Source organism: Acomys russatus, chromosome 7 (genome assembly GCF_903995435.1).
Source record: "Acomys russatus chromosome 7, mAcoRus1.1, whole genome shotgun sequence".
NCBI classification, from domain to species: Eukaryota; Metazoa; Chordata; class Mammalia; order Rodentia; family Muridae; genus Acomys; species Acomys russatus.
Window position 1 is genome coordinate 2212558 of NC_067143.1, and position 27273 is coordinate 2239830.

General features: G+C 42.3%; 1 protein-coding gene and 1 pseudogene across 1 annotated transcript in view; both read right to left on the minus strand.

The window, feature by feature from the left end:
- The window catches only part of LOC127191345 (zinc finger protein 54-like), a 213296-nt gene that overhangs the window by 126774 nt on the left and 59249 nt on the right, over positions 1 to 27273 (minus strand). Inside the window, exon 2 of the mRNA XM_051148409.1 lies at positions 313 to 439. Within this exon, the coding sequence (XP_051004366.1) occupies positions 313 to 439 (127 nt within the window). The remainder of the gene's footprint in view (positions 1 to 312; positions 440 to 27273) is intronic.
- Positions 1 to 27273, minus strand: part of LOC127191349 (zinc finger protein 883-like) — a 65463-nt pseudogene that overhangs the window by 2375 nt on the left and 35815 nt on the right.

Here is a 27273-nt window from a genome sequence, read left to right on the forward strand (position 1 = left end):
CATTGTATATGAAAAGAATCAATTTCAATAAAAGGAAAAAATGTTATGGGTGCAAATTTTATATTCTACAAGTTCCTGAATGTATTTCAGAACCAAAATGAAGGGTGCACGACACCTGTAAATGAAAGAAAAAAAGGAAAAAAAAAAAAAAAAAAAAAGGAAAGAGCAAATACCATGAAATAGTTCTTTTATATTCCCAAATTGTCCTAGGTCCTCTGATTTTTCTAAGACAGTTTAACAGAGAGTTTATAACCTATTAAATCAGTACATATGAAGGATGAGTTAGAAATTTTACAAGCAAAATGTCCTCACCCACAGAGACCAGGTTGCTGTAATTCTCCACCATCACATCAATGAACAGAGCCTTCTGAGCAGAGTCCAGGCATTCCCACTCCTCCTGGGAGAAGTCCACAGCCACATCCCTGAATGTCAACAGACCCTGAAACAAAAAGGACAAATTGACCCCGTGACACCAGGCACAGTGCTTTCCTGGATATGAAGAAACTTAAGGAAACTATGGATGTAGATGAGTGAGGACAATTATGCAAAAAGATGATTTCTACTATAGTCATGAATCTATAATGAATCTTCCAACTCTGTGAAAACACGAGAGTCTCAAAATCATATCCATGAAGCAAGAACATAAGGTCTACACACGTTCATCTACCCTGCATGAATACTGTGTTTATGTCTCATAGGAGCATAGTGTTCATGTCTGGCAAGTAAAATTCATGATCAGGAGATGTGATTTGAAATGCTGTACCTGTAGGTAACGTTAATATGGAGGAAAACCTTATGAAAAACTAGAAAAACAGCAACCTAGGGAACACAGTGAGTGCCTTTAAGGACACAGATGGGTAATAGGTTTTTGATTAGGAAAAAACCCACAACAACAGCACATGAACTAACCCCAAGGAAACAGATCTGTACATCAAAGAAAGAAGCAGCAGAGCACACAGGCACCACAGAATGGGAGAGATTCTGTACCAGCAACACCCTGGATAGCAGCTCATATGCAGAATTTCCCAAGAATTACACAATTTACATTGCATGACAATGAAACTAACAATCTACAAAAGGACAAATAAAGTATACACATCTCAAAGACAGAAACACAAGTGAACAATACATATGGTAAAAAGTGGTCATGATCCCTAAAATAGCATCAGAGAAACACAAATGGCAACTACTTTGTAACAGTGCCTCACCCCAGGAAGAATGGCTGTCACCAACTAATCTGATAACAAATGTTACAGAGGTGTGGAGAGAAAGTAAACCTCAATCACTGTAGAGGTGTTGTGTGTGTGTGTGTGTGTCTGTCTGGTTGGTGTAAATTAATACACTGAAATAAAACCCTGCTTGGAGATGATTAAAAAATTAAAGCTACAACTAGCATATACACATGACTTAGCTCTTTCTCACCAGGGCTTATACCCAGGGAACTTCACACCCAATGCTAGAGAATATACCCTATGTTTATTGCTGTTTTATTTACCAGCACGAAGTATTGGGATGAACTCAACTGTCTATTAACAGATGAATGGATAATGAAAATGAAATATACATATATATATATATATATATATATATATATATATATATATACATATATACATATATATGTTGAAATACTATTCAGATGCAGAGAAAAACTAAAACAAGTTTTTCAGGAAAATGGATGGACTTGGAATGTTTCATAGTAAGTGAGGTCACAGATTGTCAGAGAGAAGAAACCACATTTTCTCTCTTATGCAGAATTTGGACAATAATATACATACATTGAAACTGTACATGTGGCAACAGTAGAATGTGGAGAAAAGAGAACATGAAAAATTAAATATCCAGCATTGAAGTAGGAGTGGGTGCTGGAAATAAAAACCAGTTATGAAAAAATCTAATTTTCTTCTAGTTTTAATTCTGTCACAGATTTTCTTGTTTTGATGGTGCATCAATTCATAAGCATACATTCAATGGTGAAAATATAAAATTACACCTGTGGCTCCAGAGCTTCTGTTTCTAGTGAGTCTTCTCACTGTAAAAAGCGCATTTTGAGTTGCCTAGTCTCTGGGTTGGTTAATTGCAGTATTTGAATTTTTTTGTTGTTTGTAATCCTTTGTATAATAAATTTAAAAAGTATCAGAGGAAGAAAATTAAAGACTTTCAATGTCTCAAAATATAACATTTCCAGAAAAATGATGGACATGACCACTGACCTGGAACATATTTCCCGGAGAATGAGCCGTTTCTTGCTGTTTCTCTTCTTTCAGCAAGGATGAATAGGTGGCTTGCTTCTCTGTTACATAAAGGAGACAAAGGAAGCAGAAATTAATAATAAAACCTGTAAAGAACAATGTCAAACCACGTGAAACGGCCAAGCACCAGAATTCTACCAGGTGTCTGGATAATGATCCCAAAGCCAGGAGACCATAGAAAGACATTTAACGCTTAGACAGAGAGAGCACTGCCAATACTATTGTTGCACCCAGAAACATACTTCCTTAAAATTGGTGGAGACATAAGTGCATTTCAACATAGTCACAAATTAACACAATTCACTTCACCAACGCAGAACAATGCATAGTAAAATAGAGCAAAATATACACAGGAGAATCAGAATAATTATGCAGGAGAATATGAAAAATAACAAATTTGACTTGAGTAGACAAATAGAGAAGACGTGGGAAATAATCATCCATGCTCAAGATAGGAAACCGTTCTTTTTCACAGTGAAGTGCTGTAATTTCATGGGAGGGGCACCTTGCCAGCTTGGTCCCACAAGAATCAGGGCTGCAGAAGTGCTGGGCTCCTAACCTCAGGAGCAGGATTTTAAGAGACGTTCCGGTTCATCGGGTTTTGTTGTCATGATTCAGCTGCATTTTTGTCCTTTCTAAAAATGCTTAAAATGGGCTAAGACTAAGTCAAAGAGTGAACGGCAGGCAGATGAAGTTTGGCCCAGTTCTGTGAATATGAAACATAAAACAACCATCAAACGAAACCCCAGACAGAAACTGGCAGACACGGACAGAGTAGCATGCCAGGGACACCCAATAGAGTTGGGGAAGGTTCCCTTGGAGCCTTTCTCATGCCAGCATGTAGTGGATCTGGTCTGGGTGGCCAGGTTTGGCTAAGATCTTTCTTTAACCATAGGCACAAGTGACATGTTACGTGTGCCTTCTGGTGGCTCTACAACAATGAAGGTAGACCATTCCAGGAAGCAGAAGGTCTGGAGTTTCCCTGGATTCATGCAGGACCCTATTGGGCTGTGAAGGATTTGGAAGAATTGAAATACTGTAAAAAGAGGTGTAGTGGGGCCCTCAAGTTGGACTGGGAATTCTTCATTTGCAAAGAAACAAGTATGGAAAGGCTGACAATTATGAGAACACAGAGAAAGAGAAACTGGCAGCAGGGGATGGAGGGAAGAGAAGACAGTAAGGAGGACAAATATTCAGACCAATGAAAGAGACATCAGCAAAACAATACAGTCCCAGAGTCAGAGTCCTGTCCCACTTATTTTGGCACACTTGGTTCCATGCCTGAAATTCCCAGGGAAAAAGAGGCATCCTTCCTCTTCCTCAACTCAAGGTTGAGTTCAGCCTTCGTATTGAGCCCTATCCCCTTGACTGCAAAACCTTACCAGACTCTGGAGGGCCTCCCTCTGCTTATGGGATGGTCTCTATCCCATTTCTCAATATGGCGGCCAGGGTGGGACCCCAAAGGTTACACCATGTCTGTTGTGTGCCATAAGGAGGGGGAGAGAATACTTCAGTGAGCTCATGAAAAATCAAAACTTTTATTGTCCACACCACATAAGCAGAGCTGATGATTGATCAAAATCTTGTTAATTTGGTTTGATTGTTTTTGTTTTTGTTTTTTTTTTCTAGAAGTCTTGAGCAGAGGCTAAAGCAGGGTTTATAAGCTTAAAAGCCACAAGGATGAGAGCCAATTTACAGGTGTAATTTTAACCAATCATAACTGGAGGATTAGGGACATTCCCAAGTGTTCCATCATTGTCAACTGATGGGATGTAAGTATTTTTGTTCTACCAATTTTTTTTCTTTTTGTAGTTAGGAATAGGCATAATGCTTTGGGGAGGAATTTTACTTAGAGAGGGTTGGTTAGCTTCTGGAAAGTGCCCAGCTCATCTAAGCCCCCAGAATTTGAAACTTGTTTCATTCCATAGGTCGAATGGAGTCTGCATCCAAAATGGCATTATGTAAGACACGTTCCTCTACCTTTTCCCAACAAGAGAAAGAACAATACTGCTAATAATTCCATGACATACAACATAAAAATCTCATTTAAAAAAATCTAGCCACTCGGGAAATCAGAGTGCAAGTTCCTCAAATAATCAAATCCCCAAGTTAAATAATTCTACAACCAGACACAGAAGTTCTACTACTTGGCTTGAAATATGTCTCCTCCATGCTCACTGCTGCTACATTTTGATAGCTACAAAATGGAAACAACTAAAATGTCATTTATATGAAAAATGGATAGTGAAAATGTGGTACATACACACTATGGAATATGATTCAGCTGCGATGGAAATTGAAATTATGAGCACTGCGATAAATTGATAGACCAAGAAAAGATCATATTTACTGAAGTAACTGAGATGCAGAAACAGACAATTCTTCAAATGTGAGTACACCTGGAGTGAATATGGTAACCCAGGAAAGCAAAAAGAGACCATGGTGGGTTGTGTGTAGAGAAATAGAGATGGGAATAACAGGGAACAAGTGATTTGAGGGGGAAACAGACAAACAGAGGAGGGATTTAATTGTCGAGAAGAGACAGACATAAACCCAGGGGAGTAGAATAACATAAAAAAGTCTGAAACAGTCATAAGGAATCATCCTATTATTCATCTGACAAAACTCCCCATAATACATATGAATTGCTGTGCTGTTGTACATTTAAAGTGCAAATGAAGATTTCGCATTTAGGCTGATCCATAATTTTCTCACAGAACCACCAACCCCACACGTGTGAGTCCTGCTTTTAATTTATTGGTCACAGCTGTCCAAGAGACTCCCAAAACATTACAGGCTACTGCTGTTGCCCATGGTTTCCTCCCAAAGGTAGAAGGTGAGTCCCTACAATTGAAGAAGCTAGGCACTTTGGACACAGATCCCAGAGAACTTGAGATGGATGTGACATCTCTGGGGACTAACGTTCATGGTACCAGAAGGCAACATGCAATCTTCCAAAGAAGGGAGCCATCCCACAGTCCCACACCTATGGGTCACAGCAATGATCTGCACTGCAGGATAACCCTAGTGTGCAAGATGGCACACATGCCTTGGTGGCAACTAATAGCTTTGACTTGTACTTATGATCCTCTCAATTCTCAAAAAGGGGAAAATCAAGCGCAGTACTGGATAACTAGCCTGTTTCCCTAGGCTTAGTGAAGTCAAGATCTTGGAGGAGAACTTATAATCAGTAATTTACTAAATCAGCATAATTCCTAATTGCATTCTAAATATTTCTCCTCATTCCCACAACAAAGAGGAATTTATCTCCTCATCAAGCAAAACTTTTCTTTTTGTGTTTTAACAACACATGGAGATCATTCCAGCAAAGCACAATCAGTTAAAAAGCTGAGTTGTGATTCTCAGTCGAAACTATCACATAAGCAACACATTTTTTGAACTATGGCCCAGGAAGCACTGAGAAAGAAGGGGTAGGAATATAGTTAGAGGCAGAGGAACAGGAAGTTTTCTGTGAGACTGTGCATCTCAGAGACGTGAGAGAAACTATATGCATGAAATGCAAGAAACATGGCTGCCTAAGGAGGAGCTGAGCAAAGACAACACCAGCAGACAAGGTGAATGGGAGGAGAAAACTCATTAGGCCTCAACCCTAGTCAAACACTAAGGGATGCTGAGAGCTCGAGAAAGTTCTCCCCAGCATAGAGCACACTATACGCTTACCTAAAACCAAATGTTCATTCCTTGAAAACATACAGACTGTGTAGGTTGTGTTTTTATGTTTTGGAATACACACGAACATATACAGACTTTTCATGAAAGAATTAATTTGTTTACAAATCACAAATGAGTCTGGTGGTGGTGCATGCTTCTATAACCAGCACCTTTGGCAGAGGCAGGCAGATTTCTGAGTTTCAGGCATGTCTGGCCTACAGAATTAGTTTTGTGGAGGCATGGGAACGTGGAGAAACACTATCTTGAAAAAGAAAAACAAAAACAAAAATAACAATACATTCCTGTGTAAAGGCAAGATTTAGGATCATTTACATTGAAAAAAAGAAATGGCTTGAATGCGTTAATAATATTTTTGTATTGCTTCTCATATAATTAAACTTAATAAGGGAGTAGTGAGATGGCTCAATGGTTATGAACACTGTTTTGTTTGTTTGTCTTTGAAGGAACCAAGCTTCCATTCCTACCCCATACTGTGGGTCCCCACTCTCCACAGCTACAATTCTAGGATGCACATGATATATAGTCATACATGCAAGCAAAACCCTCATACACACACACACACACACACACACACATACACACACACACACACACACACACACACGCACACATACACACACACACACACGCACACACATACACACACGCACACATACACACACACACATACACACACACACACATACACACACACACACACACACACACGCACACACACACACGTAAATATAAGTTTAAGAACTGAATAGTGAATAGTCAGAAAGATAGATATATAGATTGGATAGGTGGAAAGATAGATAACCAAATAAAAAATCTCCTTGAATAAACTTACTAAGCAGATGAAAGTTCTCTAAATGAAAACCTGATTGAGAGAAGTGAAGAACCCATGGACTAATGAAAAATTGCTGAAGCAACAGAAGAAGACATGAACTAGAACATGGAAAGATGTTTTACACAGATGAAAGGGCGCATAATATTGGGAACTATGTATTATTTCTAAAGGTGGCTTATTTAGTCAGTTGAATGTCCATGAAATTTAATTCTCCATGATATACTTCACAAAAATAGAAAAGAAAAACTTTGAAATTATATTGATGCACATGTTCCCTGAATACAGAGCAACCATAAGAAAAATGTAGCAACCTGCGAGCTATCCATTGTAATTGCAGATCATCCCAGTGCAACAGAGCAGCAGATCCAGAACCTGCCCAGTAGCAATGACCATGCGATGCCACCAAAGCTCCACATGCGTGTGTTTGCAGAGTAGACTACCTCTTCACACTGATATTGGGAAAAGTTTCGATCTGTATATAATAACATGAACCTGGCATCAAATTTTTCCTACCATACAATGAATCACAGGCTTTCATATATGATTTCAAGCAGTTAATCTTGTAGAGTAACAGAAAGGGAAAACACTTGATACAGGACTGGGAGCTGACAGTACTGTGTAAAATTCAAACCATCCACACAAATAACAATAAATAAAAGTATGAAGGAACAGCCAATCCAGCTGACACAGCCCTTAGCTATTACATATAGTACAATGGAAAGCAGCTTAAAAATACATAAAAAAATTACCAAGGAAGCAAATGATAATATAATCAATAAATAAACAAAAGAATTGCGTATACCAGACTCAACAACAGTTGAAATGTCCAACATGTACATATTAAAAACTCTACATAAGATAATGAAAATTTTAATACAGAGATTCCAATTATGTCCAGAAAGTGTCAATATTCTAGGTACTAAAAAATGACATATGTATTTCCATCCGTAGTTTCTTGAAATGTAAATATACATTTTTCCCAAAGCAAATGATATAAACAGACTACAGCATAAAAAAATTAAAGAAAGAAAGCCAGGCCCAGTGCTGCATGCTTGTGATCCCAGCACCCTTGTAGGCAGAGGCAGGTGGATCTCTATGACTTCGAGGTCAACTAGGTCTAAAAATTGAGTCCAAGACATTCAAGTCTATACAGAGAAAGTCTCTATCAGAAAACCAATCAAACAAACAAGTAAACAACCAAACAAAACAACAAAGCACAACAAAAAAGGAAAGAAAAAAAAGAAAGAAAAATGAAAATTGAGTTTAAGACATATGTTTTTTTTGCCAAATTTTATTTCATATCTAAAACCAGAAAATACTGAGGGAGAAGGGATATAATGTAAGTGTCATAAGTATAGACACCAGTAAAGAGTGATGATGATCATAATTAAAATAGTGAAAAAATCAAGACAAAAGTATGAAAATACAAATTAATGAGTATTAGTAATGGCAAAATGTTCCACAAGATGGAAAGTCCTTGATCAGGGGGCTGGAGAGATGGCTCAGTGGTTAAGAGCAGTGATCTTCCAGAGGACCTGGGTCAATTCCCAGCACCCACATGGCAGCTCACAACTGTCTGTAACTACAGTTCCAAGGCATCTGACACCTACATACCAATGCACATGAAATAAAACTAAATAAAAATTAAAAGAAAAAAAAGGAAAAAAAAAAGTCCTTGATTAACAAGGGTGCATGTCATAAAACCCAGAATACTGGCAGAAAGCAGGAGAATACATAAAACATGAAAACTGGCAATTTGTCTCCCATTCTTTTCAAACATAAGACAACCTAGGAGGAGGACTCCAGGATTCAGCCATTTCCTTTTAAAATCCTATTTGATTGTCATTGAACCCTTGGCATAATTTTCATAATAGAAAAATTAACACTAAAACACTAAGGCTCAATTATCTTAACAATTATGCTTTATTATGAACTTACTTGAATGATCATACCTCCCTTATCACCTGACTAGCCTAAATAAGAGGGAAAAGAGTTTAAGGAAAACAATGAAACCTGGGTATCAGTTCCTTGGAACAATTCTTCTGGCTTAGTCAGCAGGATTTCAGCAGACCAGCCAGTCCAGCAAAGTTGCTGCTGGAACCTGGAGCAATCAGAACCTGGAGCCTCAGCCAGAGCCCAAAGCCTTGAGGCCTTCCCTGGAGCAGTTCTCTTCAGGAGTGATGATCAGCCAAACAATACCAAGACCGTTCCCCACCAAAAAAAAGCCCAGCCTCCTGTTTTGGGCTTGAAAAATCCTTAAATATCCTCTCAGTCTGTTTAAGGATATTTTTCAGCTGGCAACAACTAAGCTCCCTCACTAAGTGGTTCAACTTCTAAGTGGGAAAACATCCTGTTTTCTCACATCTAAGTGGTAAAAATCCTGCTCTCTCACATCTAAGTGGTAAGCATCCTGTTCTCTTCCTCATCCTACACTTGGGATCAAAACAAAAACATGTTTATCTCCCCTATAAAAAGAGGGATGATGTGCTAGGATACCAAAAGCTCCAATTTCTGAAATCAATAAATACATTGAGAGCTATTAGTTTTCATCTCACTTTTTTCCAGACAGGTTTTTTCTGTGTATCCTTGACAGTTTTGGATTCACTCTGTAGACCAGGGTGCACTAGAACTCACATAGATCCATCTGCCTCTGCTTCTCTGAGTGCTGGGATTGTAGCTTGCACCACTGCACCCACCTCCATCACTTTCTAATACAATAAAATCATAGAAATGAAAACCATTTAATTATGGTATGAAGGCATGATCAATGACGTGAAAGCAATAAGGTCAGCATCACTCACATGCACAGTCAAACACAATTTTATTTGTCTCTTACTACTGATTCTTCTGTAGGAAGACTTCTCATACCTACAATAGGATAATCCTGAGATTTTTCTCAGTGGAGGTCTCCACAACTACTTATAGTGAAAGAGAATGCGGTAAAACTGATTTCATGTCCCACTCTCCCATTCACTTAAACCTCTCGTCATCCCTTCATCAGTCCCTCCAGCATACCTGGATCCTTTGTTCCTGTCTCCTTCCTCTCCATCTTCCAGGCCACTCTGTTCTGCTCCACAACTGAGCAGGTCCGGGTGGTCAGTGAGCCCTGCACACGACAAAGAGATTCTTCAGAAAGCATCTGGATTTCTAACACAGTTCTGTCCTCAGTAGATAAAGGGAGGATTCTACTTCACAGAGTGCATATATTTGAGATGAGAAGGTAATGATGGGTAAAACCAGTTTACTTATAAATGGTACGTGTAAAATACACAAAATAGTATATATTTCAGATTTGATTAAATCTGCAGCCTCTCCTTACATGACTCGTATCTGAAAGCTCTCAGGGGATGCCAAGTCACCAAGTAAGTTCCCGGGTACATCAGGGGAGTTAGGGTTGATGACTGTAAATTAAAGAGCTCTGTCCTTTTCACTTTCACCACGAGAACCGTGTTTGTAAATACAACAGATAAATTCAAATATTCTACTAGAGTATTCTAATAAGAATATTTTGCAACTAGAGGAGCCTTGAAACAAAATCAGGATTATTCCAGTTTACTTGACCTAAAATTTATCGACAAGGAAGACTTCCATAGCAGAATTTCAGACCACGCTTCCTTATGAACAGCTGAGAAACCGATTGGACCCTGGTTCCTCCCGCTGCGTTCCCAGCCCCACAGCTCCTCTGACCTGGGAAATTCCAGTGCTGCCTGGCTGTTTCCAGCTGCTGTGCCGCTGACTGGTGACTCTCAAGACGCCCAGTCCTGCACCTTTGACTCAGGGCATTTCAAGCGTCCCTGCGGCGCCCAGCAATGTCTCAGGTTTGTACTAGGAGATTCTCCACGGTACAGACCCGCAGTTTTTTCCGGGAATGGTCCGATGCCACTTCAGGTTAGGCTCCTCAGTCCAACTTCCGTGACCTCTCTTCTACAATGTTTTAGTTTCCTTTCAACGTCACTCCTCTTAACTCCTCCCACTCTACGCACTTCCCCCATAGGCTCTGAAACTCTCTTTCCGGGTGAGTGGCTGCACCCGACTGATACTGGTCCCTCCCTCTCGGACTCAGGTTGCATTCCACAAAACTCCAGCGGAAGGCTGCATTGGAACCGCTCTGCACAGGCTCCTCACGTGGTCTCTGCCATCCTAGATTAGAACTGGATCTAGTAGGACGCTGTACCCTATATCTAACCCTTTAGTGAGTTCTGAACCAATCAGATCAAAGATAGACAGCGTAACCCCTCCACTTGACTACTAACCTATGTGCTACATATTCTAACCAAACAATAAGAGGCTAAATTCAGATGCCAGGGTTTTATCTCTAACACAAAAGTAAGAAGCCACGCCAAATACTGCAATTCTGAGTGGCGGAGGGGAAAGGGGCGAAGACATTTGAGAATTTAGATCTTGAAAAGAAACAGGTGGAAATCAGTGGTACTGCCCAGGAAATAATTCATCCCTGGGTGTAATGCTAGAGGGTAGTCTTGTCATTACACTAACTCAGAAATAAGTGATCTTCTGTGGCTCATGCTGAAAGTGCTGTGGGGTGAAACAGTTTTCTAGTGGATGCAGAGATACTTGGCTGTCCCAGACGCAGAAAATAAGTAAGGTACACGAGTCTAGTTTTTTTTTTTTTTTTTATCTTTATTTAAACACATTTTTATTGAGAAATAAAATAATTCATATTACATCGCATTTTCTATCCCATCCCATGCATCCTCCCATTCCTTCCTCCCTCCCACTTTCACCCCAATACCCCTTCCCTATGACAGTGACAGAGGGGGTCCTCTTCCCCCTGAATATGGTGCTAGGGTATCAAGTCTCTTCTTGGTAGTCTGCTATCCTTCCTCCGAGTGCCATTGGGCCTCCCAACAGAGGTACATGGCCAAATATGGGGCACCAGAGATCCTGTGAAAGTCAGTCCCCAGTGTCCACTTAACTGTGGAGAATGTTCTGTCCCTTGGCTAGATCTGGGTAGGGGTTTGATGATGACGAGTCTAGTTCTTAAAAAGTCAGTTGCACCCTCCCATTATAGCTCATCCCATTATAGCTCTGGGAACACTGAGGAAGAACAGGTAATTAGGACATAAGGGAAAGAGGGGAAAGGCTAAGGCATGCCCTTCTCCAGACTCCTCACAGCTAGTGTAATCAGTAACCAACAGCCGCTGTATTAGCATTGGTCTCACACGAGACCATAACAGTCTAGGAAGGGAACGCCTCTCTTTACCTCTCAGCAGCTGGCTATGCACAGATTTTAGGAGAATAATCACAGCCTTTAGTTGTTCTCTTCTGCTAAGTCTACCAGGCACCAACACATAGCTGCAAATCCAGCCTCACAGATGGTTATGGCTAAACTCAGTGGGCTCCAGGCAATATGAATAGAGATGAACACAATACAGAGATTTGCTGCAATTGTGGACCCGGATAGTAGAGAGGCAGGATGTGAGAGTGGGCATGCTGCTCCAATCCCATTCATGCATGCATGCGTTCCTGCGTGTGTGTGTGTGTGTGCGTGTGCGTGTGTGTGCGTGCGTGCCTGCGTGTGTGTGTGCGTGCGTGTGTGTGCGTGTGCGTGCGTGCGTGTGCGTGTGTGTGTGTGCGTGCATTCCTGTGTGTGTGTGCGTGTGTGTGTGCGTGCGTGCGTGCGTGCGTGTGTGTGTGTGAAGTAACTAATAATAGTTTCGAAATGACCATATTTGTTGTTCCCATAGACCAGCTCCAGAAACTGCGAAGAGGAGAGAAGAGAGGTGGTGAATCCGATGTATGGAGAATTGAGCAGGTAATGAACAGCTGGTCAAGGGAAACCAACCTTTGCTTGGACATCTTGCTAGAGGGCCTAGTTGTTGAGGAGAAGTTGAGGGATGGAGGAAAAAGAAATACTTGGCGACTCAGGAATATGCGATATAAGCTGAAGGTCTTAAGGCCCAGGAGAACTTTATTTTCTGGCTCTCCATCTGTCTGTATCTATCTTGCGAGCTGTCTGACTGACTCCTTATTTGTTGTTACCCACTTTTCTATCTCTCTTGCTTTCTGTTCCCCTTCTCACTCTAACTTACTCTCTCATATTTATCACTTACTTTCCATTCTCCTTGGGCCAACCCCAGGGTTTATTAAAATGAAGTTCAAATTTTTCATAATAGTTACATCATAATTTTTCATCTTTATAATCAATAGGGCATTCAAGAATCAACAAAATAAGGGAACAGTGGAACAAGGAAATACAAATAGTTCTGAATAATTTGCAATAAAAGATTCAGCAAAAATAAATTAGTTTCCAAGCAATGGTTAGCATAACCTGATTATCATTTCTTAAACAATACTCAGGAAAGTTTAATCATAAATTTCTCTGGGCTAAAGCCATTGTGTTTACAAGATTGTCATAGCAACATAGCTTGAGTAAATGGTGACTAAAAAACAAAAACAAACAAAAATATTGACATACTCCAAGTCCCAAACTAACAGTTTGGCTAACTGCCAAGAGATCCTCTATTGTAAAATATCTGAAAATCATGATGTTCCAAGATCACTTTCTATTCTTCTAAAAGCAGATTCTAAAGAAATAGCTGTATAGGTAACAGTATCTAGCCAGGGACTGTTATGTCAAGGTCTTTACTTTCTTTCAGTTTCTGTTTGAGTGCCCACAGTCAGAGCAAAAAACTTTATCGCTGTCTCCAGCATTTGGCCAGGTGTGCTCAAGATTTCAACATACTCTGTGGGTAAATTTTTTCCCCTGTATCAGTTTCCTTAGGGCTGAGAAATAAAGACAAAAAAGACAGTTTTAGGAGAAAAAAAGAGGCCGAATTTGGACAAAATTACACCTGGGCCATACATAATATTTAGGGTCAGTGTTGATCAGCTGGAGCTCTTTGGAACTTTGTCAAGTAAAGCCTCAACAGCTGTTCTGGATATTAAGAGATCATGTTGGGCAGTTGGAGGTCTCTGGAACTTTTTCCAAGCAAAGTCTCTATGGCTTATCCTCATGTCTGTGACACATATTAGCCTGCAATGTCTTTTTGGTTGTATCATTTTCTGGTTTAATATCAAGTCACACTGAGTGTGATGAAATCTTGCTCTTTTTTTGTCAAGAAGCATTTTAAGTAGCTTCGATACTAGTTCTTTGTAGTTCTGTTAGAATCCTGTCAATCTGGTACTAGAGTTGTCTTAAGGGGGAGTGGGCTTTTTATTACTGTTTCAGCTTCATTGCTACTTGTAGTTTTGCTTATATAATTCATTTGATGTTGTTTAAAATTTCAATGTTGTATGCACATAGACACTCATATATTTGAGTTAGAGTTTCCCATTATTGCAGGTGTATAAAGTAGGTTGTGGAGTTACTTTGAGTGATTGTCAAGGCATGGTAAGAAAAAGTTATGTACAGTTGGGCAAGGTCATGCAAGCCTTCAACAAACCCAAAATGAAACCAAACACACCAGACAAACAACCAAGAAAAGAGTTTCTATAGGAAAAGGAGGTAAGTATCCACCTCACCCTATACGGAATGGCTAACATCAAGAAAAAAAAATGGTAATGAATGTTGAAATAAATGTGGTAAAAAGATGTCATACGCGGCTGTTTGAGTGGGAGGACTTGGGGGAATCCCATACAAAACAAGTAAGTGTCATTGCACCCTTGTACATGGTGTTGTTGAAGACAACAAGCCCTTTGTTTGTAAGACAGAGAAAAATCTTGAACTTAACAGGATATTCTCCATGCTGGCTGGCTTTCATAGCAGAACAAACTCCTGGCAGAGAAAAGAGGTCAATGGTTTTAACCCCTGTGCCCTACCTACTAGGCAAGATGTGTGCACTGGTGCAATACTGACATGACTGCTTGTGTGCATCACCAAACACTCTCCTGATAGGATTTGCCGCTGCTCCACAGAGGGGAATTCATGCGTGCCAGTGTGAAATGCTCAAAGCTATGGCATGAGAATTACAGGTTCAAGGGCAGGCTACTTAAATTTTGCAATAATCATGTTTCTTAAGCTGACATATAAATATTTGTGTTTATCAATTTGTGCTACTCCCAACCTTGGTAAAAGAACTCTCCTCTAACTCTGTGGGTAACACAGAGTTAAAGTAGGTGTTCACAAAGTCCTAAGAACAAGTAATTCTAAAAGATTGGTGCAATTATCATTTCATCTTAGCTGAGGAAGGGTCCCAGGATTCTTGTTTCTCTCAATGAAAGTCTACCAGCAGTTAAGTGTGGCTATATTATTTTAGATTGTGGAGTAAATACCTACCCATTTGTCTACAGATATTAAAAATAAATACATACATGTATTTGTTCCTTCCTTCCTTTTCTTTCTTCCTTTTTTTTTTTTTTTTTTTTTTTGGTGGAGGAGGGATAGGGTCTTAGTGTAGACCTGGTTGTCTTGGTATTTGCTCTGGAGATCGGGTTGGCCTTAACCTTACACAGATGCGCCTGCCTCTAATGTCAGAGAAGAGATTAAAGGCATGTAGCACTATTCATTGAGTCTTTCAGGATTTTAAAAGTCAATTAATTAATTTTACATCTATGGGTGCTTTGTCTGCACATGTCTGTGCCTTATGTGCATGTCGTGCTTGGAGAATCCAGAAGGCATCAGATCCCATGAAAATAGTTACAGATAGTTGTGAGATACAGTACAACCAGGATCAAACGAAAGAACAACCAGGGGTCCTACCCACTGGCTCATTTCTACAATAGATGTGAGTGTGCACACGTCACTGCGTTCACAGCCTTACTGTTTACTCTTCCTTCTCACTGTTTCCATGGTTTGAGTCTAGTAGAAAGATTTTGAAGGTGAATAGAAGATAAGAAATTAATGGTGCATTGTGCTTTCTTTCACAATTTTTCTCTTATGTATACATTTTCAGCACTAAGTGAAGGATTTGCCAAATTCAATGCATTTGGTGGGGGAGGAATTTCAAATGAACAAGACATGGAAATTATACATTGTACACCTTTGTATGTGTTAGGTTTCCAACCTGAACAAGCTGCTCTATTTGTGCCTATTTGACATATCAAAGTGGACCTGGCCTCTGCTTTCTCCCAGCAATTCTTTGGTCCCTACCTGTTACAGGGTATTTTTGGCAGACTCTGCCCTCTACCCTGAACTCTCCAGTACAGTGGTTGGTCTGCCCTTTCCCTAGAGGTACTTTGCTTTGGTTTACTTCTGCTTCTTTTGTACCTTTTTGTCCTTTGTCACCCTGCCTGCTGTTTAGAGTCACCTTCTCCCCATATTACTGAGGGTTATGACCACTCAGTACTCTTACAGATGTGTCTGTTCCCGGCTATGCTCTCCCACATATCTATAGTAAACTTTCTCCTCTAGCATACCAAGGAGGAATCATGCCATTTCATTTCTTTTTTTATCATTATTTTTTTATTCAATATTTTTCAGAAGCATGGGTTTTGTGATGTACAGCAATATTAGAGGCAAAACTAAAGGTTTCCCCAGACATTTTATGTTTTCATACTTTGTCCTCACTATGATTTTATTATTTTGGGGTGGTGGTGGCAGGGTTTATGTCGTCCTGCCTGTCCTGGGATTCACTATGTAGACCAAGCTTGCTGTGAGCTCACAGATGTCCTCCTGCCTCTTTGTCTCAGCTTGTTGAAATCAAGGCCACTTCTAGCCGCATTATCAGGGGCAGCATGGTCATCCGCTTCGGGGTCGAGTCGTTCGAGCCTGTGGTAATGAACTTCCACATGGGTGGGTCCCTGTATGGCAGAGTCTATCTGGCATTTGACAAAGTCAGTAATCTTTCTGAAAGCCCACGGTCCAAAGGGCAAGAACCCTATAAGAGGTCCCAGCAGCGAAGGGAGGAGGGTAGTCAGAAGAGGGGAAACAGTAAACCAATTTTTATACCAGGATTCAGCTCTATCTCGCTCCCATTTGCGATTTTCTAAACTTTCTCTGACCTTCCTCATGCTATCTTCTATGATCCCGGTTTTATCGGTATAGAAACAGCATTCTTCTTTGAGTGCTGCACATAATCCTCCCTGTTGTAAAAACAGCAAATCCAAGCCACGCCTGTTTTGGAAAACCACCTCCGCGAGGGAGGAGAGGGACTCTTAAGGCAGCCATAGCAGTCTGCATTTCAACATTATCTTGATCTATGGCTGCGCTAAGTTGATGGTAGTTTTGGTTGGAGAGCACCAGGGAGGAGATGCCTGTCCCAGCCCCTATGGTTCCGAGCCCCAGTAGGACGGCGATGGTTGCGGCCGTAGTAGGCTCGTGCTTGACCCTAGATGGTGTACCCGGAGAAGTCCAGAAGTGGAGAAACTCATCTGTAGAATAAACTGTTAATTGGCGGAGTAGTTGAACAAGCACACAGTAGTCATGTTGGCGTAAGAAGGACTGTACCACAATAAACGGGGTTAGGCCAGTGGAACATGCCAAATAAGTATCATTTGGGGCTACCAGGTAGGTGGAGCCGCCACTGACCTCAAGGGTCTGATTACAAAAAGGGGAAATAATGGAGAGTAAACGCATCCTGGGTCCCCTGATGCAGAGCCCCAGGCCTGAAACCTGGGCCAGGGTCATGCCTTCCCTGGCCTCCGGTTTCCAACAAACCAGGGAAGTCGTTAGTAACAGTAAGATCGCCAAGGATAGCAATGCCCTCATAAAAGGGGGGGGGGGGGGAAGCATGCTAACATAACCAACAATCATCTGCAAGGTTGGGACGAACAGAGTGCAGGGCAGACCAGGATTCATTAACCATGGTCAGGATAATATTAATAGAAGGTGAGGGACCGGGAGGTATGGTGAATTGAAACAGGGTGGTGTGGGGTGTACCAGTGGCTGTTGGGTGGCCATGCATCAGTATCAGACTGCCGGTTTTATAAGACCTGATTTGGGCCAATGGCCACCGGTTTTGAATTGGTAATGGTCTTGAGTAGTTTGATTTTAAAAGTGAGGCCAGGATCATATTCAGATACATATAACCTAAGTCCCCACTCTAGGCCTCAATTCTCCCATGTGGCTTGCTTTCATTTGTCAGTAAAGGTAATCACAAGGGGGTTACACCATTTTTTATCGCACCGCTCAGTATCGGACTCTGGAGGATCAAAATTGTTTGGAGTGGGATCTTTTCTTTTAACAGTTATATAATCCCAGGAAGACGAGGGTTTCCAATAGGTATCTCCCGTGGCCTCACAGGTCCAAGAGGCGCAAAAGAAATCATTGGAAAAGCCACACTTATGTCCAAGGGACCAATCTCTGTGAGTTCCTGGACATACGTAGATGGGAGTCATGTGTAAAAGGGTCCTGGCCCATTTGTTGCCACAGCCTTCTAGCCTATACTGGGTATCGCTGTCCACTGGCTGTTTCTGTGGCATATAATGGGAGGGGGTTCCCCAGGCCTCGCTGGCCCTCAAGGCCAGCATACGTAAGTCCACTTCCAAAGTAGGCCAGGGTGTTTGATGAGTGGTAGAGGAAGAAGAGTTAACGATGTCCCCTGCCCCATTCATAATTACCCAGGTATAGTTATACATCTGATATGAGGCAGACGAGGCTGCACGTCTGAGGCAGGCCAGGAGCAGGAAAAGGCTGAATGAAGTCATAGCACAATTAAATCCTTTCCTCAGGGCGTTCTTTCCTGGGTGAATCAATCTGTTTAATTAGGCGCTCAGGCAGCCAACGGGCATTCCCCTCCTTTGAGTCATAGACACAGGCATTTCCCTTTCCCCAAATAAGAATAGGGTCGGGACCCTGCCACCCGGAGGTGAATGGATCTTTCCATAAGGCTTGGGCATAAGTCTGAGAGGTTGTAGCGTGCCATAAGCGATCCGCTGCTGATCTGTGATTTTTGTCTAGGATAAGGAAATTTAGGACCAAAAGTGCATGGCACAGAAGGGTTTTGTTATTGCCCAATGTGGGGAAGAGTATTCCCCCTGTACCTTGTAATTTGAGCAGCATATTTTTAAGCGTTTGGTGAGCACACTCGACAATTCCCTGTCTTTGTGGGTTGTAGGGAATGCCAGTAATATGTTTGATGTTTAATTGGGCACAAAATTGTTTAAAATTGGCACTGGTATACCCAGGTCCATTGTCTGTTTTGATAGTTTTGGGTTGTCCCACGACAGAAAGGCAAGTCAGTACATGGTTGATGACATTTTTAGTGGCCCCTCTCGTTTGAAGGGAGGCGTAAAGAAAACCACTATATGTATCAATGGTAACATGGACATATTTTTGTTTCCAAAGGAGGTGACATGGGTAACGTCCATTTGCCACAATTCACCTGGGACCAGCCCTCGAGGGTTGACCCCGAAATGGGCTTCAGGAAGAAAAGTCAGACAACTTTTGCAATTACAAACTATCTGTCTAGCCTGTTCTCTGGTGATTTTGAACCGCAACCTAAGGGTGTGGGCATTAAGATGATGGAGCTCATGGGCCTGTTGAGCTCGGGAAATTAGATCAGAGGGATCATCTTGAACCTGAATTGACCCGACCATTTGGGTGGCGGCATCGACTAACCGGTTTCCCTGGGCAAGAGGTTCAGGGAGTCCAGAATGTGCCCTAATATGTCCAACAAAAAAAGGGGCGGTGCACAGATGGATAAGGCTTTGTAATGCCGCAAATAATGGGGCAGAGTTGGTGGTGGGTTTTATGTGAGGCACTGTTTCTAGCAAGGGGACCGAATAGGCAGTGTAGGTGCTGTCGGTATATAGGTTAAAGGAATGGTCTGGGAGGGCTGTAAATACCTGTGTTATAGCATATAACTCAACTAGCTGTGCCGAAAGAAAAGGGGAAGACACACGGGTGGTCACTCCATCAATGGAATAAGCTGCTATACCATTAGAAGAACCATCTGTAAAAACTAAATGAGCCTGGGAGATAGGGGACGATTTTGTCCTTTTAGGGAAAATAATAGGTGTTTTGTAAAGGAATTGAAGCAGCCTATTGGGGGATAATGGTTATCGATTTTGCCTTGAAAATCTATGCAATTAATGGCCCAGATATCAGAATTGATAAATAGCCAATTAATCTGAGCTAGAGTATAGGGGAGGATCAAATATCGGGGTCTTTTCCAAAGGTCTTTCTTGATTGTAGGTGGCCATCTTTTATGAGTTGGGCCACCAGGGATGGGTAGGTGGCAAGAACCTTAGGCGATTCTGAAGGGAGGTGTATCCAATAAAGGGGGGCGCCCTGCCAAAACACCCCTGTGGGCGTAAAAGGGGTGGGAAGGACAATGAATTGCAAGGGTTTAGCAGGGTCAAAAAAGGAGATATTTTGGTTGTTAATGGCAGACTCAATGCAAGCTAGGGCAGCCTCAGCCTCTGGGGTAAGAGCTCATTGAGAGGTGGGATTAGAGTCTCCACATAAAATGTCAAAAAGCTGTTTTAGATCCCCTGTAGTAAGTTTTAGATAGGGTCGTAGCCAATTAATATCGCCTAAAAGGCATTGGAAATCATTTAAGGTATGAAGGGAGTCTCTTCTAAGTTGCATTTTTTGGGATAGGACTTTATGAGGAAAGAGTTCAAATCCTAAAAATAAATGAGGAGGTTTTAATTGAATTTTCTTAGGGGATATTTGAAGGCCCAGTGCCTGAAGGCGATGGGTAAGCTGTTGTAAGGCATTATATAGAGAGCGAATATCAGGGCCAGCTAGTAGTACGTCGTCCATATAATGTATAAAACAAATGCAAGGCCAAGAGCCCCAAAGAGGATTAACAGCTTGTGCAACGAACTTTTGGCAAAGAGTAGGGTTATTTGCCATGCCTTGAGGGAGAACTCTCCATTGGTATCGTCGTATGGGGATGGCAAAATTAGGGACCGGGAGGCTAAACGCAAAACGTTTACAGTCATCTGGGTGGAGAGGTATGGAGAAAAAACAGTCTTTGAGATCGATAACAATTTTATGATATCCTTTAGGAATTGCTGCAGGTGATGGAAGGCTGGGTTGGAGGGCTCCCATGGGCATCATAGTTTCATTTATTTTTCTTAAATCCTGCAGGAGCCTCCATTTACCTGTCTTTTTTTGGATAACAAAAATGGGTGTATTCCAAGGGGAAGTGGAGGGTTCAATGTGGCCGGCAGACAACTGCTCCTGCACAAGTGTTGTGGCAGCCTGTAGTTTAGGGGGTGTCAGGGGCCACTGGTCCACCCAGACATGGGCATCACTTTTCCAAGAGATCTTATCTGCCTGGGGTGCAGGGGACACAGTGACCCCTAGGAAAAACCCTCATATCCCAGCCCTTTTCTATCAAATTTTGATGCCACGGGGAGGGGTTGGACAATGCCTTGATTATTTTTTCCCAGGCCTTGGCCTGGCAGGAACCCATTGGCAAGCATCTGTTGGGCTATGACTTCATTAGGGCCACAATCAGAAGTTTCATTTGAGAGAGGATGTCTCTGCCCCAAAGACTAACGGGGAGGTGTTTGATAACATAGGGCTGCACCGTTCCCATGTTACCCTCTGAATCAGTCCAAGTTAGAATTTTGGAACTCTGGAGAGTATTGTTGGAGTGGCCTATCCCTTGTAGATGGGAAAGAGAGGGCTGGAGAGGCCATGTAGATGACCAATGGGCCTCGGAGATGACTGAAGCATCAGCCCCAGTATCTATAATACCCTCAAAAGGTTTCCCATCTAGATGTAGCCGGAGGGTGGGGCGTCTCTGGGAAATGGCCTGTACCCAATAGATATCTGAGGACCCAGGGGAGGATGCACCTCGAAGATGTGACATATGAAGGAATTGGCGAGACATAGGCAATGGCAAGCCTTGGGCCAATCTCTGTCCCTTAGTAATGGTTATGGGGCCAGAGGGAGCACTGACCAATACATTGATTTCCCCAGTATAATCATTGTCTACGATGGAGGGGTGAACAGTCAAACCCTTGAGCGTAGTTGAGGCTCTGCCAAGAATAAGAAAGAACGTATCTTGGGGTGGAGGCCCACATATCCCAGTAGGGAGGGCCTGGACACCATCTTCAGGGGTCAATATTGTGTCGGTGGAGATACACAGGTCCAGTCTTGCGCTCCCTGCAGTGGCTTGGCAGAGCGAGGAGGTGGGGCTGATTGTAGGGGGACTGATTGCGTCGAGCCTGTCTGTGTCCCTGAGGCTGGGCAAAAAGGTATGGGTCTCGGGGTCCGGGGCTGGCCCCTCCATTCATTTCCCTGCGGTAGAGGCAAGGGATTACCTTGAATATCGGTTTTGGAACAGCAAAGGTTTGCCCAATGTTTTCCACGTTTACAGCGCGGGCAAACAGTTGCTGGTGCAGTGCTCGAGGTGTGCGAAGGCGCATTGTCAGGGAGACCAGTGGTGGCGGCCGAGACAAGGCATTGCCTAGCAAAATGACCGGGCTGCTTACAGCGAAAACAGGTCCTGGGGCTGGAATGGGCCTCCTGAAGGGCAGCTCCTATTGCCAGATGTACACTTTGGGATACTTTATGGGCAAAGGGGTCAACATCAGCACAGAGTCTGATATAATCATTAATATCCTTACCCCCCTATATGGCTGTGCAGGGCCGTTTTACAGGCACCATTAGCATTTTCATAAGCAAGCTGTTTTAAAAGCTTATTTTCAGATTCGTCTGGCCCCAAGACTCTCTCTGCGGTCTCAAATAGACCTGCAATGAAATCACTGTAAGGTTCATGGGGGCCCTTGAACTACTTTGGTTAACAGGGTGGTAAGAGAACCCTTCCCTGGTAGAGCGCGCCATGCCCCCAAGGCTGCATTTTTAACTTGGGCAAGAGGCCTGGGAGACAATGCCACTTGCTTTGTTTCTGAAGATTAGCGGCCCTGCCCCATTAATTTATCAAAAGTCCAAGAAGAAGAAGTAGACTTTCTTTGATTATTTTTTGCCGTTTCTTGGCGGTCCATGAAATCAACTTTCCAGAGTAAATATTGTCCACACTGGAGGACTGATTGGCCAAGTTTGAGCCATTCTCCTGGGACGAGGTAGCCCTCGGGGGCAAGAGAATTGAGCAGAGAAAGAGTAAAGGGAGCGGTGGGCCCATAGTTTTTAACTGCACTATGGAGTTCCTTTAGAATCTTGAATTTTAGGGGCTTAAAAATTGGATTGGGGTCTGAAGGGGAGGGGTCAGAGCCCCCCTGTTCCTCATCATCTGAGCTATGACCATCAGTATCTTCTAAATCATCGGCCATCTCATCACCTTGTGGTGGAGAATCCTCAGTAGAGACCTCGGTGCCGGAAGACTAGTTGGAATTGTCTTGAAGCCGGGTCATCACAGGAAACGCTAGCATAGGGCGTTTTTTAGAGGGGGCCCTAGGGTGCTGAATTGTGGCCCCTGTCGTGGGGGTGGGCGGTAGAAGGGCTTTTCGGAGGGCATCTTGGAGGGATTGGACCTCCATAGAAAGTTCAGAGTATTCTTTTTGAAGACTAAGACTCTCTTTAAGGTCTTGAATCTGTAGTTTTAAGTTGCGTTTAGTCAAATGTTAGGAGGATTTACCGGGAAGGTGAGGCTAAAGTGCGGGGGCAATGAAGGGAGGGGGCCGATAAGGGGGCGGACAGGAAAGGGGCGGCCAATCTGGATTATGGTACTTGGCAGCCTCTTCCTCTAAGATAGCTTCCTCTGAGAGGCTTAAATCATCTGCGGTGGGGACTGTCTTAACAACAGGATAAGCCTGGGTTTCAGGGCCCTGGCCAGTGGGGACATCATCTGCTAGAGAGAGCTTGGACAGGGAAGGATATAAAGGCTTATTGGAGGCAGAAGGGTCATCCCCCATGTCTAGGACAAGAGGGGCAGGGGGATTTTAGGGACTGTAACGACTTGGAGCCCTGCGACTCCAGGGAGGCCAAGGAAGCGGAATGAGATAAGGGCCGAATAAAGGCCTCAGCGGAAGCAACCGTGGAAGAAATGTCAGGGGCATCAGAAGAGAAAAGATCTTTAACTAAAGTCCAGTAATTAAAAGTTTGAAGAGGAATAGTCTCAGGACCATGTTGGGAAGAATAGGAATCTAACTCTCGATGAACACGGTCCCAACAGTCAGGATTAATATTAGGACCATCAACGACAAACCAGGGACCGACTTGGGAAACAAATAAGAAAAAATGTACAAGGTCTTTTTTCTTAACTCTACCTCCTTTTTCCCTGAGACAACTTTTAAGGTGGCGAATAAATTGCACTTCCTTTGAGAGACTTTTACCCATCGTATTGACAGAGATGAACATTTACCTAAGTGCGGAGAGGTCCTGTGAGAGGCAGGCCTGCACCGGAGACAATCGGAGGTACTTTCAGTTTGACCTCGGTGAGAAACTTGACCACGGCGGTTCGAACTATTGCCCATGAAGGGTCTCTGTCGCGGTAGAGGGCTCGTACCTTGTGGCCACGTTGGGCGCCACTTGTCTCGTCCAGCAGGACCAGTAATTACGGGGTCGGAGGGGAGCCATACCTGAGGGATGCGATGGGAAAGAAAGAGGGGAGACCAAGTAGTGTTCCTATCAAGGTCCGTTTATTGAATCAAAAGCAGAAGCTTATATGCGGTGGAGGCAGGAACTAAGCAGTAGGAGGGGCCCAAGAATGTCTCTAGATAATACCATCAGGGGAACATCCTGTGGTTTATCTTGGAACAGTTTCTATCTTATCTTAGCTAACTATCTCTCGGAAAGTCCCGAGCTAACCTGCTAAACAACATCTGCAGGGGCTGAAAGGAGGAAGTTAGCTAACCTGCTAAACAACATCTGCGGGGGCTGAAAGGAGGAAGTTAGCTTTGGAATGAGGCATCAGAATCTTTCCATAGCCAGTAGACTCTTTTAACCTTGAATGACCCCGGGCTGGCTCCGAACATCAGGGTAAGACAGACTTGGAGAAAGAAGAGATGGAGAAGTTAGATGATAAATTAAAGGCCATATAGCAAAAGTTGGAGGAATCTTTAAATCGAAAGAGAGAATCTTCTGAGAACTCCAATCTGAAACTTGCAGTCACCCTGAAAGTGGTAATTCAAGATGAAGAAAATCCACAAAGATCTGAAGAAACTGCAGAATGGCTGCTTATTGAGATGCTGCATAGAAAGGCCTTGGCTATAGGCCAACATGGTCAGACTGGGTATTGTATGTATATTGTCAAGGTTCAAGTACTGGATGAAGATGTAGATGTGAAAGCAGAACTGCAGATCCGGTTCGGGGTTCCCTTGGAACAAGGTCTACAGAGTTTGGAGAACTGAAATATATGCATCCTAACATATGTTCATATTCAGAATTCCAATAGACTTTTTTCTTAAACTCTGGAGAGCATGTTTCTAAGGTTATATATTTGTTAGAGGTGGTGACTGTTTTAGAGAAGCTTTTTCAAATTGGGGCTGATGGTACTTCAGCATGTATATCCATTGGAATACAACAATTATTTTGGACATGACATAAAACCTTTAATAGATATATATTATCCTATAGGTCGAAGAATTATGAAAATATCTAATAGTAAAAGATGCTCATAAGACAGAAGGAGAATATAGTATCTCCCCAAAACATATTAAGTAATGATATATTGATTCAAAATTATTGAGACAAGTAGCATACCTGCTGAGTTACATTGCGCTGAATTAGATCAGCATGTAAAGATCCTAATTACAAAATGGAAGACAAGAAATAAGTTGTTTTGGGGAGGAGAATGTTCTCTTTTCTCCACAGGAAACAAAAATATATGTATTCCATCCAAACTTTTGGAAATAAGATTTCACAGGGGCGGGGAGGAGGCCTGGTGGCACTCAAAGAAAGAATAAGCAGGCTACCAAGATGAGACTTGATAGCCTATGACCATATAGTGGGGGAGGAGGTCCCCCTCAGTCATAGACCTGGGAGAGGGGAATAGGGTGAAAATGGGAGGGATGGAGGAATGGAAAGCTATAAGTGATGGGATAACAATTGAGTTGTAATCTGAATAAATTAATAAAAAAAGATTTTACAGGAGGAGACCTCCTGAAGATCTTGGCTGCAGACAGAAGAATCCAGAAGACCAGACAGAGCAAGTAAGTTGTGGTGTGTCTACTAAGAACCCCTTCTCACAGTCTCCTTAAACTGAAACTGTTTATATAAAATGTATTTATGACCGTAATTTTTCTTTTTTGAAGACTCAGTTTTATGATTTTTCTTTCTTGTGTGTGTCCATTTCTAGATATCTGCAGGTAACATAATTTGATAATCCCCCTACATGGGAAGAGCTCTGAGACTGACTGAGACATGCAAAAAATCTTTAGTCAAGACTTCAGTTAGGCATACCCAATAAATAGCTGGCTACAACATCCTCAGGACTTATTGTGCCATGCTTTTAAATGGCATAGGCAAAAAATTTGTTATGTAGAGAATCATCTTTAACTGAACTGCGCTCAGTGCACAGCCCATCCATGTATTAATACAAAACATATAATACCTTTGAAAGTTTATATATTTTGTAGAGCAAGAGGACCAGATACCAAAAAAAAAAAAAAAAAAAAAAAAAAAAAAAAAACCAAGATGCGTGTCCCAGGGGATCCCACCTCACAAACGGCCTCAATGACAACTAGGAACCACCTATTATTCTAACACATTGAGCCTATGGAGGGCCATTCGACCCACCACACACAGCCCTCTCTAGAGCCTTTGATCTCAGACTAGACAAGATCTTCCTCAGGTGGGACAAGCCTCAAATATAATCAGAAAACAACTTGTTGCTCCCAGAAACGTGGACAAGAGTGAAAGAGAAAGAAAGTTGTAACTTCTCTGGGGTCTGGGGTCTAAAAAAAATGCACATCTCTTCTACCTTTCTCTTTTTCAGAAGCGTCACTGAAAGCACCCAGGGAAGAGGTTTCCTCTTCTGCACCAAGTAAGGTCCTTGTGGATAATTTTTATTCAGGGGAGATTTAAGTACCTGAGGATTTCTTTTAAAAATACAAGATTCTGTGTTAAATATGAAAGGATATAAAAAGAGGCACTAATGTGAGGCCTATCCCACAGCAAGCACTGGGAGGTGATGTGGCAAACACTAGCAGGGTACTCTTTAATGGGAGTCAGCAGCTGCATATGAGAGTGGGGAGAAGGAAACTGTCCCTTACTCAGGGAGGTAGGCTGGGGATTTGTTTTTTTTCTTTCTTTGTTCTTTTTGTTCTAAAATATATATCTATGTATGATGTGTTTTGATTGTATGGACCCATATTCCATTCCCTGCAGTTTATACACCCCCCGCCCTCCATTCCCAGTATGAATGTCATATGATATGCTTTTTTAACCCATTGAATCAACTAACTGTTTATGTATGAGTTTAAGCCTATCTACTGGATCATGGATAGCCTCTCTGTGTTGCATCTTAGTTTTGTTGTTATTGTTTCTTAAACCAGTATAACATAGCTTAAAGGAGCATAGGTGAGAGCCTATTTACAGGAATATTAGGCACCTTACCATTGGATACCTCACTGAAGAAAATTCCTTCCCCCCTCCCCCATGATAGAATGTTGATGGTCTCATTCTTATGCAGGTAGCCACAGATGCTAAGAGTTCAAGAGTACAACAGCTATGTTATCCTTGGAGCACAGCATCCCAGAACACTCCTCCTTTCTGGCTCTTAAGTTATTTTCATGCAC